Source organism: Pterocles gutturalis, unplaced genomic scaffold (assembly GCF_000699245.1).
Source record: "Pterocles gutturalis isolate BGI_N339 unplaced genomic scaffold, ASM69924v1 scaffold12197, whole genome shotgun sequence".
Lineage (NCBI taxonomy): Eukaryota > Metazoa > Chordata > Aves > Pterocliformes > Pteroclidae > Pterocles > Pterocles gutturalis.
Window position 1 is genome coordinate 12037 of NW_010110347.1, and position 19483 is coordinate 31519.

The 19483-nt window shown below is 41.0% G+C and overlaps 1 protein-coding gene across 1 annotated transcript in view; it reads right to left on the reverse strand.

The window, feature by feature from the left end:
* Window positions 1-3153: 3153 nt before the first annotated feature.
* The window catches only part of LOC104461672 (transmembrane protein 132B-like), a gene marked incomplete at its 3' end in the record, with an annotated part of 132118 nt that continues 115788 nt past the window's right edge, over window positions 3154-19483 (reverse strand). Inside the window, exon 4 of the mRNA XM_010073336.1 lies at window positions 3154-3297. Within this exon, the coding sequence (XP_010071638.1) occupies window positions 3154-3297 (144 nt within the window). The remainder of the gene's footprint in view (window positions 3298-19483) is intronic.

The window sequence follows — 19483 nt, forward strand, 5'->3', positions numbered from 1 at the left end:
CATCTCTGAGTAGCATTTATTTCAATGTGATAGCTAGGTAGCTGCCCAGAGAAGCGTGTTTTGTATAAATACATAATAGCCTGGGCCAAAGTCTGTTTCTATTTAAACTAGCTTCAATTCATTGTGTCTTAATTGAAAATAATGGTGTTACAGCAGTGATCAAAGAATTGTCTCATTAATTGTCTATTAAATCATTAGCTATTAAACAGAAATAAAAGGTTAAGAATCCAACACTCTCTGTTCTGCCCAAAAGAATATGAATATCTCTCCAATTACAAAGAAACAATAAAGGCAGAATTAACAGTGAAAAGAAGCTTAAGATTAGGCAATTACATCCCAAATGCCTGACAACTCTTATTAGAGGGTTTTAGCAGTATGACGTATACAGAAAAGGCAACACAAATTTGGAAGCAAAGTCAATATCGACTTTACCAAAGAGGCTTGTAAAGGGAATATGCATTTTTCTGAAAAAATATAGGCACATAAACCCTGTACTAAATTTTAACTGAGCTAATTAATTGTTATGGATTCAATCTTGCAACCAATACATACACTTCCAGTTAAAAAATTACGCCTGAACAGTATTCAGCCGGAGAGCACCTCTTAGTAATTTGTGACTGAAATCCATTATAAGTATGCTGCAATTTCCACAAAAATAATATTATTCCCATTTTATATCACCAGGATGAGGCAAGATGAACTCCATGAAGACCACATTCAGACCTCTTGGTTTTGTTCATTAAGACAATGTATTAGAGAGCCGGATACCAGGTCTGGGAACGAGTCCCAGGGGCATTCTCTTCTGTCAGGGATTTGATACTCAAACAATGTCACAGAGCAGTCAGATGAAGACCTGATTTAGACCAACTTAGTCACTACCAAAAAAAGAGGACTTACAGTGCAAATCTCCTAACACCTGTGGAGAATTTTGGCCCGTGTTTTGGTTTGCTCTATCCAGATCCCTGAAAGGAATGGGAGCACACTCAGGAGCCTGAAGGTGCTTTGGAGCAGACCTGATTCCACCCAGGCACACAACCCACTTTGAAAAAGCAAACAAGGAAGATGGTCAAAGGGCAAGAGCTTTGCTTTCTTGAAGTGTATAAATCTACAACTGCAACTGGAAATCTTGTCTTTGCTCACAGAGGTCACGTCAAACGTTATCTAGTTGCCAGCTTCAGTGGACCTTTTAAATTTGGGAACCAGAACTACTTCATGCCCAGCTTTGACAGGATATCCATATGGACAGCTGCTGACTGAACTACATGGGCTTTAACCAGGCAGCGTTTTGAAATGCAGCATCTCCCTAACATCTGCAGATACTAATTTTATTAGTGGAAGAGGACTGGGAGTCTTTTTCCTGACCTTTTCCTATCTGGTTCAGTCCAGTAGTCTCTAACCACAGCAAGTCCTAGAAATACCCAAAACTCCATTAAGAGAAACAAAAGTCCACATACATGGTCTTTTAGATCTAGACCAGGTTTTCTAAAGTGCAAAGAAAAGACAGTCTCAGCAATACGTTGATGATACATAACTTGGTGCTTGACTTTATAATATGAACAATTCATTGTTCATATTTATCAACTAATAAGTAATAGCCACTAATCAGATAACAGCTGTATGGTACACAGCAAAAAAACAATAGCAAAATTTATCAAGAGATCTTATAACTGTAGAGGAATTTCTTTGTTGTTGGACCTAAAATGTAATGAAATATTGCTTGTTTTAGAGGATGTAATCTATTCCAAAAATTGGTAACAAGCTTATTCAGAATTGTCAAAAGGTGAATTTTTTGTTCCAGCATATCATCTTCAAAATAAATAGCTTTGCTGCGTGCAATTCTTTAGCCAGCTAAAGAACATAAACATTTATCTGACAAAGTACCAGCTATCTATTAGGACCTTTGCAGTCTTATCTACACAGAGGTTACAATAGGTTAAAAGTACACCGGTATGGGATGTGGGTTTCAAATGCAATCTGAAGAGAACTTAAAGAAGTGCTCAGGTCTGGAATACATTCGCACACGACACAGTGGATAGCTAGAACATGGGCAGGAACTTCTTTCTTGAAAGCTACAGGGAGAGTTTATCATAAGATCTAATGGTTACAGGATTTCTGTGTAAAAAGGATGACATATGCCCTATTTTTATAGCATTTATATCTAATGTATTGCACTTTCCTGGAATTGAAACAAAGAAACTATCTTTCTAGAACTACCCTAAGAAACTCATAAATAATGCGAAAAACCCCCACCCCTATATAGAATTCATTGTAGTCAATTCTTAACCATTTAAAACAAGAAAAAACACCCCCAAACTGCATAATAAAACAAATAAACCCATTAAAGATATTCAGAAGTACCTCTTTTATGCCTAAAAATAATAATGAGCTGAAAGCTTAAGCCATGCAATGATGTCAGAAGTCACGCAGTCAATATCTTGATAAATTCACATTAACACTATTTTCATCTCAGTGTCAGGGAGGAAGAACCAGTTGAACATATTATTTTTAAAAGAAATGCAAACATAGACCAACCAAACAACTAAACACAACATTGTTTAAAAGATCCCAGCTCTTGTTTTAAGAATTTTTGCAATCTGGTGGTTATTTTCTATTCTCTGTCATGCTCCTCCAGATTTTGGTACAGTTCAGTATCTTTACTTCTAACAAATTCCTGACTGGAAGGCAGGTGATGCAGTCAGAAGCATGTAGGAAACCTTCCTGTACGCTCTTACAACACACTGGATTATTACTGTTAAATAACAGATGCAGAAAAGCCACACAAGAACCTAGATCCCTGTGTGGGGAGTTGACTTTTCCCCCGTGGGATGTATCAGACAACACGTTTGTTCTCATCAGCACTGGCCAGCAGAGACAGACCAGGACTGCTCCTTCAGCATCCCTGCCCCTCTCCCCCGCACGGAACACACCAGCACAAATGGCTCCAGGTCAGACTGGGAACGTGCTGACCCTGTGTAACCTCCAGAGACCACTCTCCTCATCGCACAGGGGGAACAACCCGCCAGCACACAAATAGCCCTGACCATAAAACAACTGGTTGATGTAAGATGCCGAATGTGGGATAGGTCTCAGAGTGGTGACGGTGGACAAGAAAAGGGTGAAAACTCCGTTCTGCACCTCATGTGGGTGCCTTACCTTTATGACGTCTTCATCAGCTGATTTGCACTCGGTGGAGTTCGAAACATCGACCACGGAGCCATCCTCCTGCACGGCAACCACCTTGACTGGAACAGACACCGTTTTGCCCGTCAGAATGGCCGTGTTAAGGACTTCTGTGTCCTGTAAGCACACACAAACAAGGGACGGACATTAGAGAAGCATAAAAGCACAAGAATGCTGCAGGGGTCAGACTGATGGGCCAAGACCCTCCCTCTGACAGGGACGGGGCAGAGGAGCACCCCTGCCTCACACACATCCTTCAAGCTCCCCTAAATCAATGGTTTAGCAACTTTCAAAGCCAAAAGTTGTATCTGGACCATCAAGTTCTGGTTTTGACAAAATATGGATTTACTCCTTTTGAGGCCATTTGCAGGTTTGGCTGCAGTGGCAATGGGATCTCTAACGCAGTTACACGCGAAGGCACACCTGCAGCTTGGCAGAACCACAGCGCTATTCGGGTATGGTCTCCAGAGGCTGTCAGCCACTCTTCCCACCCCTTCACGCCACAGATCTGGGAGGTGATTATCAAGCATTACAGAAACAGCATTTTGTCCTTACTGTTCCAGCTACCAGTGTTGCAAGGTGACCATTTTCAGGACATAAATACATGAGGAGAAAAACTACGCACGAGTATCACTAAATAAGCAATGCCATCCATATATAATTTTTTCAATCTTTCATCATCAAAATCCCACCTAGAGATGTTTTACCACATTTATCTCTAATCCTGAGGAATTCACAGTGCTGGCACTTTAATGACTCCATTAACACCGCCTTCCTCTGTGTCTCAGTATGGCTGCAGTTTGATTAATTACTCCAAATGAGTTGCTACAGAGGTCCCTGCCTTGCGTAAGGAGGTGTGAACAGACTGGAGGAGAACAGCCTCCAAAGGCCTGCAGAGCAGCTTGCCTCTGCTTAAGCAGAGCTTACCGCAGGCCCAAAACCAGACACACATGCAGGGCGAGGAACGATCTGCGCTTTCACAGAGATTCAGTTTGGCCTTCTGAAATTCTGCTTTGAATCAATCTGCTTTTCATTTTTCAGCTTCCATAAAGCTCATTGCTTGCCAGTGGCAAGGGGGGGGGAAGTTGCTTCTAACTAATCTAACTTAAAATTCCATTATTAGAATTGGTGGAAGAAGAAATGGATTTTAGTGAAAAATTTGATGGCAGCTTGCATAGGGAGATGTATTCAGTCTCATTTGCTGCTGTCTGCTAGCTAGATTGATAGAAAATAATGGGCATTGACCATAAGTGAAGGACAGCTGGAGAAGACCAATAAATACTTGCAACTAAGATGTATTATTAATCAATATCCAGCAACTTCTTCAAAAAGCACCCTGAATTAAATGAGTTGAAGTACTAATACCACTAGTGCCAGCTAACTAATATAGTCTACTAGAGCTTTATGGGCAGTCATGGTCCACAAACGCATTTAAACGTGTACTCGCCTCCGTTTCTGTTCAGAACAGCAATGAAAGTACATGGTCAGCTTCACACTTGTGGTGTGAATTAAGCATGCGTTTAAGTGTGGTCCTGAATAGAGATGCTTTTCTGAATAATATCTCATGAAATAAAGCTACTGTCTTTGTTCTGTTCTCCGAGAGGCACAAACCAGCTGTTTTACACAATAACTGACTGTCTAGTTTTTGTTTATGCTGAATGAGGTCATTTACAGCCAGCTGCCATTGACGAGGAGGGACACGGGGAAAGAGAGAAGGATGGAACAAAAGTGGAAGTGTGAAAGAACAACTGTAAACCCTTTACAAAGACTGAGGTTTGAACAAAACTAAGAAGAAAATGCACTGCCAGGTGAAAGAAAACACTTGGAAGCACCTCAGGTGGAAAGAGGTTCTGTAAGACAAAGAGAAAGAGGGTGCTTCATCCACAGTGTGTCAGAGAAGAGGTAGTTAGATTTCACCAAACCAGCAGTAAATATCTGATAGATCCTAAGCCATCAATCCAATATAAACATATGCTGGATATATGAATGAGACATGGTGGTCCTGTGTCAAAACACTCCCAAGACGCAGGTTGCCAGGATGCTATTTCTCAGCCATTCTTCAACAAGTCTTCTTTCAGTGCCTCAGGGGAAACAGTATTTTTGTCAAGGTCACAAACAATGAACATGTGACTAATTCTACGTGAGAGAAGAGGCCTGAGAAGAGACACCTCACGACCCCCCTATTTGTGGGTGCTCTGAAATACGTTCATCCTACTCTTGACACAAGCACTGTCCTGGACCTTCCCTCCCTCCCAGCGTGTACACTGTGCTATTACCTGGTGCTGCTTCACAGGAACTACACTGCACTGGGAGCAGTTCTCTGTAAATCAATATTTCAGATGCCTGATGCCTGGATTGAGTGTTACACAAGTATAATAGGTTGTGTGAAGACCTTTTTAAGAGCTGGCTATTTATAGACTGAAAAAATATCTTTCCTCTGAGGAAGAAATATGAAGGCAGAACTGAACTAATTGAGTGTCCATTAGATTTATAAACAGACTTTTTTTTTTTTTTTTTTTTTTTAGTGCATCTTCAACAAGTAATAGCATTTCATCTAAATTCTGTTAGGCTTGTTTTATATTTCCATGGTAGGTTTTACTGCAGAAAAAAAGTGTTACTGAATTTAAGATACCTTTGCTGGTTATTACTAACAGCATCTGAAATGTAGAGGGTAATAATGTTGATTTACAGAGGCAGGTCCTCCCGCGTGGCACAGCATCAGTGAAACATCTCAAACAACACCCAGGGACCACCAGCACAAACCTCTGCCTGCTGACACGGCAAGGTCCCAGGTGAAAAACTGGGAATACCTTCCTATTTCTTTTTTCGATGGTTTCAGCTGCCAAATCTTGACCAAAACCTTAAATTCAAGCAGCGTGGGTGGAAACTACACATCCACATTGAAGGCTCTATCCCTGAAAATAATGATGTGCGTGTTTATCTCCAGCTCCTCCTCTGTACCTGAATGCATTAGCACTTCAGCAGAGCTCTTCTTAATTACAACTGTAACCTGCTAATAGCATTTCTTTGTTGTCTGAAGGAATCTACTTCTTATCCAGCCCAGGCTACATTAAAATTTAATACAACATCAGGTCGCAACAGAACTAGGAAGCAAATGACAGCTGTTTAATTAAAACCTAAAGCTGATTAGATGGCACTACTGAGAGAAATACTCAAGAGGAAGAGCAGAAAACTACTGAAACTCCAGGCCAGGATAACGGCTCTATTTAAATATGAATAAACCCTGCGCACAGCCATAGTAAATGTTTGACAACTCATTGCTTTGGACAAATGGGTGGAAATGTGAATGGGAGAGGTGTGGAGTCAGGATAGAGCTGTGATCACCAGCACTGCTGGTACCTACCTACATGACCAGAAGCAGGGATTACGGAGGAACAACTGCAATAGGGAGACATGAACCAGCTGAGGAACTCCAGGCACAAAGTTCCCAATAATTGGACTTTAAACAACACCACACCAACCTAAATCCTCCTGAAGCATGGGACTCTGCAACAGCTCTCCCAGCTACTGCGAGCTGCCATGACACAGGTTTTCCCCCCTCCTGGCTGAAAAATAAAGACATGGAGAAATAGATGATGTGTCTCACAAGAAACGATCTCAGGAGCCAGGAGCTGGACACAGGTTACCTAGACCCCAGTCCAAAGCCTCCAGCACATCTTTCCCACCCCTTCAGCAGCAGCCACCATCCTTTCCACAAAGTCTGGCAGGGCGCAAAAGCCCCACACCAAGCCAGTTTACCATGACAAATATCCTTGTGATCAATGCACAAGCTGGATGTGCTTTATTACAGGTTAACAGAACACGCTACACTACAGTAAACTCAATAAACACTCCACTGTAAATCAGGAGGGAAACCTAAAGCCAACCCTATTCCACTGACAAATGCTGCAGCTAAATACCTTTTGGCGTTTAGCTGAAATGACCGTCTGTAGGACAAAGGCATAGAGCTGAAACGTTTGTCTGCAGAACTGAGTTTCTTCACTATTATTTTTTCCCCCAGAGTGTACCTCACAAAAATACATTCGTAATATTAGAAGGAATCTTTAGGAAGCAGTTCTCCTGCCTGGAAACAGCATCTTTTAAGAAATGTAAATTATAGGGCAGATTGTGACGTGTGGGCTGGGCTAGGAGAGGTTTTTTTATTTGATAAATTATTCACCACCTTTTTCTTTGGTTCAATGAGCAAGGCAATATAAGTCCATTAAGCAAGCTTAATATACAAATTAGATGCTTTGCTGAAATTATTATAATCCAAAGCAATTCTGTACTTTTTCCCCCTCATAGCTGAATACCATTTTAGGTTTCCAGTACTTATTAATGAAGCTAGTTTGCTAGAAAGCTATTTAATTTTCCACCATGATATCAGGCAAGATTTACCATTTTGTCACTCAATGGTGAGAACAAACAACAGGAATTATGTGTTTATGAAACATTAGAAAACATAAACAATCTCACAAAGAGCTCATGTTGTTCTCTGACCCTTTTTCCTGCCTAAATTCATAGAGTCAGTCCACTTCACACCAAGGAGCCAGACCCCACAGTAACGCTAGGAGTGCCGCTCGCTGCTTCGGCAGAGGGCTGATCCATGGGCTGAACCAGCAATGCTGCCCAGGGCTTGCCTCAGGTCTGCAGAGACCGTGCATGTGAAAGGAGTTCTATTAAAAGTCCCAATAAAGGGCCGAACGATGGGTAATTCCTTATTCTGCAAATTTCAGTGGAGCCACTTGTGGAATCAACTATTTACCAAGTTTTCAGGTGTCAGGTTGAGGCGTGAAGTGTAACCACGCACGAAGAGTGCTGCCCTGACAAGCACACGTGTTGCTAGAAGGTCATTCCCGCTCCCCTCCAACCTTCCCCTGTCTCCAGCTGTTTCCTCATTTCAGCTTCTTCTCCAGCACATCGCTATTAGGAGTGATCAGTTATGACAGATGGCAAATCACAACTACTGCCGGCTGTCGTGTCAGAGCTAAAGGTCATCCTTCATCTCCTCTGTTTACCTGCAGAATAGCTTTACTTCGTACTGGGATCCCCAAGGAAGAACAGGCAGGTGCATATATTCTGCAGGAGAAATTAATTAATGTAGATTGAACCATACAGAGAGGTTCTTAATCACCGATTCTTACAGAACAATGTAAGCAGCAACTATTACCCTAATTGGATATTATTCTAATGTATATTACAGTGTGTGCTGCAAAACCAATTTGCTACAGCACAAAAAAAAGGCACGATACAGAGATTCCAAAATGGAATCTTATTTCATAACTTGTCTTTTTTTGCCACAGATACACTGAAGGAAGCTCTTATCTTCGCAGAGTGTACCTGGCACGCATGAGCAGCCAGAGTGGTAATTCTGTCTTGGAGTTCATGGAAACTAAAGCTGAGATTTATTCCATTTCCATGTTTTTTTATGAAGGAAATTCAGCTCATTTTGAGGTTTATGTAGGATGAATAACCAAAACTTGCTGCTGAAGGTGAAACCTGATTAGAAGCACAGATACTGTCATATCTATGACCTGAGGCAGTTTTATTTTATTTTTTATAACTCAGAACAGATCTGCCCCCATTAAACAAAGGTTCAGAACACAGCCTGGTGCACTTGGCAGAAGTAATTGCAACCTGTCAGGCAGCCTCCACTGTCTCAGCTAAGTACCAGTGCCTTCTGCCTGAGCAAAAGACCTTTCCTGAGACTGGGCTCATGCTATTTCACTTCAGCCCATCGTGTCCCAGTAGGGTTTATTCTCCAAACATGCTGTGTTTAACATCATTACACTATTGCTCTGAAGTGCAGACCTGATGTAGAAGGAATGGGAGATTCTTACAGTTGCCGAGCAACTATCATGCCTTTGATTTCAGTTGTCTGCACAGAGGACAGACACCAAGAGTTCCCAGCTTGTCTTTCAGGACCTCTTAGTACACCAAGAAATGTGGGATCTAAAGTTGGCCTAAAAGTATGGTAAACTCCACCAGTCATTCACACTGGAATTTACTCCATGCTTACACGATGTTTATAGTACCTGAGCATCCATCTGGCAGACTTGTGCCTGCTCATCTCAATAGCGAGTGATTGGCAGTCATTTTAAAGCATAGTTAGAATTTCACAGTTCATTTAAATGTGCTCTTTTTTCCCTTTTTATTCCAGAAAAACATGATCACATTCTGACTTAATAAAATTGTGGGTCACCTCCAAATGAAGTCAAATATCCCCCTGACTTCAAGAGGATACAAAATGGGTAAAGCTGTCTTCTCAAGAGCAATGACAGCAGCCTCAGTACAAACTGATACACTAATGATTGTTCTCAAATGGCCATAAAATAGCAATACGAACACTGCTCGAAGGCATTGCTTTTTCCACTGAAAAATCTGGGGAGGCCATGCTTTGCCTAGTTTATGGAACGTAACTATTGGATTCACTTAAGTGCCAACAGTAGTCAAAGATACAATTTTCTGTCTCTGCATCTCTGTCCCACAGGCTTAATAATATCTAACAACATTGTGGATGGCCATTGGAAGAATTTATTTCAACATTTCTCTAATTCCTTTCCTAGTCATCATAATTTCTTTTGGAGAAGGCTGGAAGGAGGGTTTTCTGGAGGAAATTCTATGCCACCAGTGCAATGGGAGAGCTGGCAACTCAGTGGCTTGAAAAGGCTTCGGCTTCACAAGTGCAAAACTACAGACACGGAAACATAAGGTTGCGTATCACACGAGTTAACTGCGGCAATCTGTGTGCTCATCTTCCACCATGAGTGCTACCTGGGCAGAAATCCATGTCCTTCTGTAATAACAGCTGTTTAATGCTATAGAAGAATGCACAAATTAATTACAGCATGTCTGCACAACTTCCCAACATCCTGCGGGAGCAGCCTCTCGCGGAGGGAGCGCGGGTTCTCTTTGTGCTTCGGACACAGTGACTTTGTTTAGCCATTCAGAGTGGCTATGGCTTCAGAACACCTATTTCTGAGCAGAAAAAGAGACACGGGCAAGTGACTGTGACATTGTGCAAAGTCTTCTGAAATCCCAATAGGAGATAGTGTCTAGCATTCGTTGGACAAGGGGTTTTATCTCTTCACCCTCAGCATCATTCAAACACTGGTGGAAGTCCAGAGTTCATAACATACCAACACAGAGCTGTATTTTCCGGACAGAGCTAGATGCATATACTTATTAACTATGTTTGAGAAGCTCATTATGGAGTTTAAAATTGAACAGAGATCTACTAGATGCTCACATTCATCGCTCTGCAAAAGGAGGATATCAATTTCCAGTTCTCTGGATCCATGCCTTACCCAAAGTAGTATTTTTTTTTCTTGAAGATGGTCTGTCTTATCTGTCAGGACCAGACTGCTATACTTACTATTCTACCTGTTTAAGTAATTTCATGGGCTTGCATTTGACTACTCTCAGATATAAAGCATACACACACGCTGCTGCAGGACTGGCTTTTCAGACAGCACAGGCTTTGAAAGCAGCCTGGTTCCCACCGCCTGCGCTCCCTCAGAAAGGCTATTCTCCCCCAAAGTGCCTGCGGCGAGTGATTCATTCTCTGGCAGTTCCTGTCTTAGGACAGCGTAAGTGACACTTTGGAATTTTTATCTCTCTCCATTGCCTACTAAAGGGCTCAGATGTCTAGTTTAGACTTGATGTCTAGAATTAGGGGAGAGAAAGTCTATCCCTTCCTGCTTTCAAAATTCCAAACAATCGGTACCTGTACATACTGTTAGCTCCTTTACTCCTAGGATCTAACAGTACTCCAAACAGTTTTTACACCACTGCATGTTTCCTGCAGTGGCATGGACTTCACAGAGGATACAACCATGCCTTTTATCTACTTCACTTCATAAAGCTGCCTGCTGCCGTATTTGATGCAGTGAAAATAAAAAGCAGAAGAACATACCTGTAGCCAGTCCAGGCATCAGCCTCTACTGTCCTTGCACACTCAGAGCTTTCAGGTGTTTTATTCACTGATTTTGGGAGCATTCATCAACTGTACACTGCTCATCCTTGCACTGCCACGCCGCTTGAACGAAGTGTTGCCTTTCAAGTGTTCAACATTTACTTTCTGCTTAAACAAACACTACAGAAGATGTCCCCACCTGTGTTTAGAACTGCCTGGAAACTTTTTTGACAAGGAGGAAAAAAAAAGTTTCTTGGCAAAAATCAAAAAGCGTAAAAAAGACACCTTTGAGAATATTTTCTTTTGAAAAAAGCTAAATTTATTTTTTTTTTTCAAATAAGATTTACTTGAGGTCAGTTTTTGAGAGTCTTCTGACTGATCTAAAGGCTACTGGAGGTTTTTTCTTCCTTCCTCTGCTTCTTCTTGGCTTGAATTTTGTTTCATTTTAATTTTTCAGTCTGTTCACCTTGTACCTGCTCAGAAGTGCTGCCTTGTTCTGACATGCCCCTATGTCTGATTATTTCTCTTTTTACTTAACTTTTATAAAGAACAACCTCTTTTTTATTCGAGTTCAAAATGAAATCCCTTTTTTGTTTTCATTACTGTATTTCTCAGTGAATTCCTGTGCAGTGGATGTACTTCCTGGAAACTAGGACAAACCTCAGTCCATCAGCTTTAGGAGACACAGTCCCTCAAACTAAAGAATGTTTTAAGAACCTGTTAGAAAAAAAAAAAGAAAAAAAAAAAAAACCCAGGCTGACTGGATTCTGCTCTCAGCTAGACTGGTGCAAGAGGGAGTGATGATAATAAAGACCATGAAATAACACAAATGTAAAAGTCCTGTGAAATCAGGATCAAACTATTTAATTTTTCATCTTTTCCCCTGTCTCTCTTTCATCTGTTCTAAAAATTACATATGGAATGATTTATTTAAATTACTCCTTATAGTACCTTGTCTTTTCACAGTCCTTCAAAACCAGTTCTCAGCTCTGCCAAGGACAACAGGACAGTTATCTTCATTATACAGCTAGAGTAACTGAGGCAGAAGAAATCCCACCAGCCCAGTGACAGATCAAGCAACCAAATCCATATTCCCAGTGTCCTAGGTCCGTGCTTTTTCTGAGGGGTTACACTCAAGCTTGCTGTCTTCAGGCTGTTGTTTCTATACAGTTTAAATACCAATTCCCACATCTTTCCTACTAAATGGCGCTTTTGCATAACCAGTGAATGCTGAGCATGCAACATCGCAAACAGTTCATTTACTGGGTGGTTAACTGAAATGCAGCTGTGCAGCAAAGCAAATATCAGTGACTGTAAAGAAATGTAGAGAGCCACAAGTAAAGCAACCAGCAACAGATGGAAGGAAAGAAATACTGTATTGCTTGTCCCCTTTCTTAAGTGGAAAATTGTAACAGCACACTAGCATATACTCTAATGCCACAGAGAGCTGAATGCACTCAAGAAAAAAAATCACAGAATGCTTCTTAATATGAAACTATTGTAAAACATTCCACTTTGAGAGGGCTTCCAATGTCATCTCACAGGAGGTTTGAAATGGGGCAAGACAATAGCAGACAAAGGGGATGACATTAATCTTTCTCAGGAACAGAAATAGAAACTGACAGTAGTATTAGTTTTCGATAAAAGCATTCTGTAAACAGACAAAGGTCTTCCACTTGTTATTCTATGAAAGCAAGTATCTATCAAAATCACAGCATGTTTCTTTCATAAAGAATTTTAACAATGGTTCCTCGTCCTTACCCCTCAGCACCAAACTCAGGCCAAGCAGGGACTCCAGCGGAGTTTTAAAACTTTTAAACTGTTTGTAAACTACATGAAGTAGTGGCTGACTTGGTTTTCTATCTCAACAAAAGGCACTGAGGGACAGAAGGAAAATGAAAAAAGACTCCTATCTTTGCTTCCAAAGTATTATCTTCATAATTAGCCTTCAGAAGTCATTAAGACACTATTCAAATTCAAACTTTACAATCTATTTCTGTAGAACCTGTTACAGTATGAGTAATGGGAAAAATACTGACCTTCCAGAAGGATAAACTAGGTACAGCAGGAGAGGAAAAAGAGAATTACCCAATTTGTGTTGCAGAACTTATCTACAAGAACTATCTTGATGGAGGAAAACGTTTCCCATTTGCTGCCATTTTACTTAATGTGAGACACAAAATTACACAGCCTGACTCAGTTGCAAAGAGAAATTAGATCACCACTACTGGACTGTTCAAATGGGATGAATATTTGCTATTCACCTCCACTGGAGAAATTTATCTTCCTTAGAACTGGCTGTGTTAACCATTCCTTCTTTACTTTTCCTCAAAAATGGGCAGATTTCCAAACGATTACACTTTTTTTTTTTTTTTCCAGTACCAATTTCAAATTGTTTACTGTTGTAAGGTGGGGAAATGGCCAGGTCTAATGCCATATTCTTTCTTGTCCTGGAGCTGATGAGGTCCTCTGGGCGCACAGTCCTTGCTCCTGCTAAATGGGCAGATGAATACAAGAGAAGATGCCTTTTACAGAGACACAGCTTAGGAAAAGATAAGGCTCTCTGGCATTTTGACCCATCATTTTAGTGAAGGATTGACAAAGAACGAAAAAGCGTTGCACCTAAAAGCCTTCATAAATGTAACACAGAATTCCAGCTCAAAAGCGGTTTCAGTTGAAAGCACCCCTATGCGATTACCACACAGAAAAGAGCATGCTCTCCTCACCTCCCGTTTCTCCTTATAATTCTGGCTCTTTCACTTCTTTTCTTACACCTTGAAGTACTCAGACACATTCTCCCTCCCTGCTGACACCTCACCTCCTCGGTGGTTGAAATGCGCTGGCATGGCACAGGTGTGGGCCAGTACTTCCCACATTTTGTTTTCAAATTGTTCCTCCAGAAAGGGTCTTAATATAAATCAAATTATAAACTCTCTTATTCAAAGACCACTAACATTTTACGTCTCCTTCATAAGAACACAAATAGCAATATAGCAAAGGAAGTTCAGCTCTGCAAGTGCTGTGACCTTGTGGTGTGCTGAGGACCCAGAGGTGGAACATCTCCTCCCAGCACTGCACCACATCCCACACTAAGTGTTCTCCAGTTTTTGATGGACAACACTTCAGCAGTAAAATCAACGGTCATGTCACAATTGAAGCATCTTTATGTTTAAATCTATGCCATGAAAGTACCTAATGCAAAACCTAGGTGAGAGAATTTGCCTACAAAACCTGAATCTGGGTCTGGGAACAAGACAGACCACATGAAGAAATTCATGAGAACATGGTGAGTAAAGTATCTCATTCACCCCAATAAATTTTCAAATTTTCTAGGCAGCAGGAATGATCTGAACACAGATAAACTAGATCTTGAAACAAAAACTGTTTCAATACATCTTTGTTCCTTTGCTATGATGCAACTTCATCATTTTCCAAAAGCCCAAGAATGACTGCCAGAAGGCACCTTGTAACAAAAAGCTGTAACTGCAGGTTACTTTTGAAGGACAAATGTTTGGTTTTTTTCTGGCCATTGTGATACAAAGTAGTCAACCAATGCCCAACTTCTAAAGTCACAAGACCACAACAACTACCTCAAACATACCTTTCTATTGTTTTTCATTTTTTGTTAAATGACATTGACATTTAACTAACTGCCCAAAGGTTACACTCTCTTAAATGCAGCAGTACCTGGTATTTTAATAATGTTTTTCTTCCTCTTTGTTAATGAAGGCAATTGTGCAAGTTGTTGTTGATTTAGTTTTGGATTTTCCTCCCAGAAGTGCTGTAGTTGAACTCTGGTACGCATATCCAATGCAATCTGCCAAAAGCTATTGCAGAGAACAACACAGAATAAAACCGCAACCTTACTTCTTCCTAAAGATGAGTTGTGACAGGAGTGGAACGGAAGACGACGTGCAAGTTTCCTGGCCAGGTAGCGCTGGGCTGTGTCACTGATGAGGCTGAGAAACAGCAAAAGCCTGAGACAGAATCAACCTCGGACACGTTAAGCAGAAGCATTTCATGAGGCAGCCATCTGACAGCGCTGTCTCCAGGCTCCCATGGCTTGCAGCAGCTTCCTTCTCTGCAGCAGCATTTCTGGTTTGTTTTAGTTTTTCTTGTTTCTTGGCGAAGAATCTCATAAACAGAGTTTCAATCTAAAAAAGCCTCATTCCAGCATGCATTGCTATTCAGTCCAGAGGGGAATAAACCTAGAATCTGGGAAAATTAGTGCAGTGGAAAAGACTTTAGAACCCATTAGGCATAGCTGTGCATAGCTGCTGTAGTCTATGTTTCAGCAACTTTGATGATAACTCTTCCCTCTTACTCTGCACAGTCTCTTGGGGAAAACAGAGCCAGCAACCCTATATTTGATTACAAAAATATTGACATGAAAGGTGGACTGGGATAAGATATATAAAGATTTTGCTATTTTTACATGTGCAGTGATATTTAGAAAGGTTAGAAATTATGTTTAGATTTTATCTATTTCTATTTGGTTTAGACCACATGAAATTGCAGCTTGCAGGTTACTCAAGGTGGAAGCTCCTAGATGACTTGGCAACACCAGCCAGCAGAGAATGTCCTTGCTCGCTTATTTCACAGAACTAAAAGCTCAGAAAGTCTGGGCTCTTTGTGTCTCACAGACCAATCTTGCTAGTGATTCTCCCCTGAAATTTATGTTTAAAAAACCACCGTAATTTGGCTGCTGAGATCAGCGTCCGTATTGACAACACGTTTCTCTCTCCAAGCCCTGGTGTCACTTTGAAGACAGATTTCCTTCTCGCACAAAGTTTCCTGATATGCATTTCACTAATGACTAAAACTTTAAATTTAATATTTTGTACACATGCCCACAAGGAACGGTACAAACATTATTATAAATTGAAAAAAGCACACAATGATTAATTGAGTAGATTAACCTCCAAAACACTTGGACAGCTGTTTCAACATGCTGTCTTTGAGGCCAATATGCTGAACCAGCTGTTCTTATATGTAAGGTAAAATTGTCCGCTTTGTTTTGCAATGTGAATACTCTCCATCTATTTCATATCTTTGTAACTTTAATGTATACCAGGAGCATTGCCAAAGTTTTTTATAATTGGCACACATTTTTTTTCCACATTATTAGTAACTTCACCAAGGTCAACTCGTTTGTTCAACTAAATGGTCAAAATCAAAGTCAAGTGGCTTTCTGTCATCCAGCACCCACTTACTCACGCTGCACGCTGCTGTCTGTAGCAAGATGCTTAAAGAACAGATGAATGAATTGGATTATGTCTGTATGTGGTTTTACAATAGCACAAGGGTTCCCTAAATGGAAAGCATGTTCTGGTTCTACGGCGCTTTCTCGCCCTGTTTCCAAGGCAACTCAGTACACAGACACATGCAAACACACACGTGCACGCCATTAATATTCTTTTCTGATGTGAGAGACTTCTTCATTTATCAATGAAACACTAGCCAGCTTCTCTAGTAGTGAAAGCCTAAGACAACCTTCTCACAGGGTAACTCACAGCAGGAAAACAGTCGAGAAACTTCTCCCTTCCACGGTACACTTAGACCACATTTTGGAAACTTTGTGTATCAAGATCTCCTGACTCTTCTAGCCACATAAATAAGAAATCCTGAGTCCACCTCACAGTATCCTTGTGCTTTCCTTCCACAGCTCAACGCTTTCGCTCAAGCGGTTCCACAGAGAAGGAAATCACCTGGGAGGCTGGTTTGCGCACACGTGTCTCTGTGTTTCCTCCCAAGACAAAAAGGTGGCACACGGGTCTTACGGCAAGGTGTTCCAGCCTCAGTAAGCCTGGCAAGAGCCGATCTGCAGAAGTCGCAGGGCTGCACCTGACCCTGGGCACCTGAACACCCTGAATCTCTTCTGTGCTTCTAAATGCAATTCATTTCAGAACAAGTAAAGCCCAGGCACAAAAATGATTTGTCATGCTCAGCACTCCAGGCTAGATCACATTTATACCCTCTGATTCTCAGTTGTAATAGTCTTTGGAATTTGCTTAATTGTTGGGCTTTTAAGAGCTGGGGGTCTGGCACAGACAGCGAGCAACCAGTGAAAACTGCAACAGCAAAGTGAGAGTCTGACCAGTTCTGCTGTTTATCTGAGAAGTGAGGTGTGACAAAGAAGGGAGGGAAGCAGCTGGAAATTGCAAGAGATGCTTTGAAAGAAAGCACTTTGAATCGCTGTTGGTTTATTGTTGTTTCCATCTATCTGATTTTTTTCCTTTGCATGACAAAAAGGCCTGCTGATTGCTGCTATTGCCTGGGGTTTTTGTACTTGTCATTCCCACACTGAATGTCAGGGTTTTGCAGGTTTTCAGAGTACATCAGATTTTGGACCAGAGTTGGCTCTTGCCCATCTAAATATCCTGTTAATCGCAACAGAATGGTGGTACACACAAATCTGGTCTATCCTTAGGGGTCAACTGCCATTTCCAAAATAAAACCTACTTTTAAAGCACGTGTCAGGGGTATTTGTGATAATATTAACTTGAACGGCAATGCAAACTCAGGACAAGGCAAATCCAGGCACAGCTTCTTACTCAGATTTTACTTACACCAGGTATGGATTTGAAGGGACATATATGTGTGATTTACCTCCAAGCTTAACAGCAGGCAATTATGCTGAAGTGGGACGCTGCTTGTGCTGAATTCAGTTCAGTTTAAGGGCTGATTTAGAAGCAGCTGTCGGTGATTTATGTAGAGAGAACATGGTATAACTCCATTAACATCAGCAGAATATCTGTGCATTTCACAGCAGCAGCACCAGGGCACGGGGATGTCTTTTCCATACGTGAATACACGATGCTCCTCCTCCTTTGCATTAATATTTGCTGCAGTTTACATAGCTCTACTCTATCCTAACAAAACAGACAAAGAATTCAGTTTACCCGGTACATCTTAAGTTGCACTATGTCACCTCTTGTTTACAAACAGATTTTTTAAAAGAGCAAAATCTATGGGAAACCCCTGACTTCAATGGGAGCTCCACTATCCTGTACTAAGAAAATACTTTATGGATACAATTCCCTTAATTTATGCACTCCCTAACTTTTCAAGATTGGTACTATTAGCTTGCACACCAGGTAGCCCTAATGATTTTAGGTTACATTTTATATTGCATGCTTCTATTTATAAATGGTTTCTAAGGGAGACTAATCAATATTTAATAGGCATTTTAAGTGTGCAACAGACACGAGTAGCATGTGTTAGAGATGGTTACAGGCACATCGATAGAAGGGTTATAAATGCCTACAAGCTCTGGCTTGTGAGTAACGCATTGGGTCAATAGGATTCTGTAACGATGTTAATAGCAGGTTATCCAATTAATAACAGTTTTATTAATAACTAAGTCTTTGTAAACTATTTTCTATGGAATCCTGTTATACAATGAAGCAATTCTGTGACCTACCCCGTTGACAAGTATTAGGGAGAAATCTGTAGGTTTGGTTTTTAAATGCCACCCTCCTCCTGTAAGCTTGAGCTAATGCTGTTACATTTCCAATGCAAACACCACTGCAGCGTTATTCTGGGATTCAGGCATTTTATCATACATCCTCAGGGTTAAATTCGGCTCTAAGACACACAAATTTAAGTCTCACAGGAGCTGCTTGCTGTGCATATCTGCGTGTGTAGGAGGGCACAACTTAGCCTTTTTATTTACAGAACCATTAATTAAATTACTGCAATTAAATATCAAATCAAATTGCATTAAGATAACATTAGGCACACAGGAAATCAGAATCAGAGCTGGTATTAGGGTTAATGGGAGCTACACGTGGTTAGTTTTTAATGCACTTCTCTATAAAACACACCCTGAAGGATGTAGCTTAAACTGTCATACACAAAAACAAAATTTTATGCAAATATTCTTTTACAATGTCCTAGTTTTTGCATCATTTCCAGACGTTTGCGTGGGTTTCCTGCTATATTTCCCTCAAGGTGAGTTACCCTATGTGAAATGGAAGAGCTTTATAAATGACAGTTTCTGATCAACTCAGAGAGTTGAGCCCCACAAAATTACTAACTTGCAATTAGCCCACAGGGCACATGCTTCAATAACAAATCCAGTCGAGATTATGATTTTCTGCTTTATTGTCAATCTAACTCTTCTCTAATTAACTGTAACACTAATAGAGATTTCTGCAAAAAAGCCAAAGGAATATAAAAGCCCATTTTCTTCACTGTCACACCCACAAAATCGACGCTGGGTAGCACAGATCTGTGCCACTGCTGGTGCTGGTGGACCGGCAGGACCATCGGCTTGCCAGCACTAGTGGCCAGATGTCTTCTCGCGAAACTGTTCTGAGGTCCTGTCTCTAGCACCAGTTACACCACACAAATCCCAGCAGCCACATCCCCCGGGCAGCTGGTGGC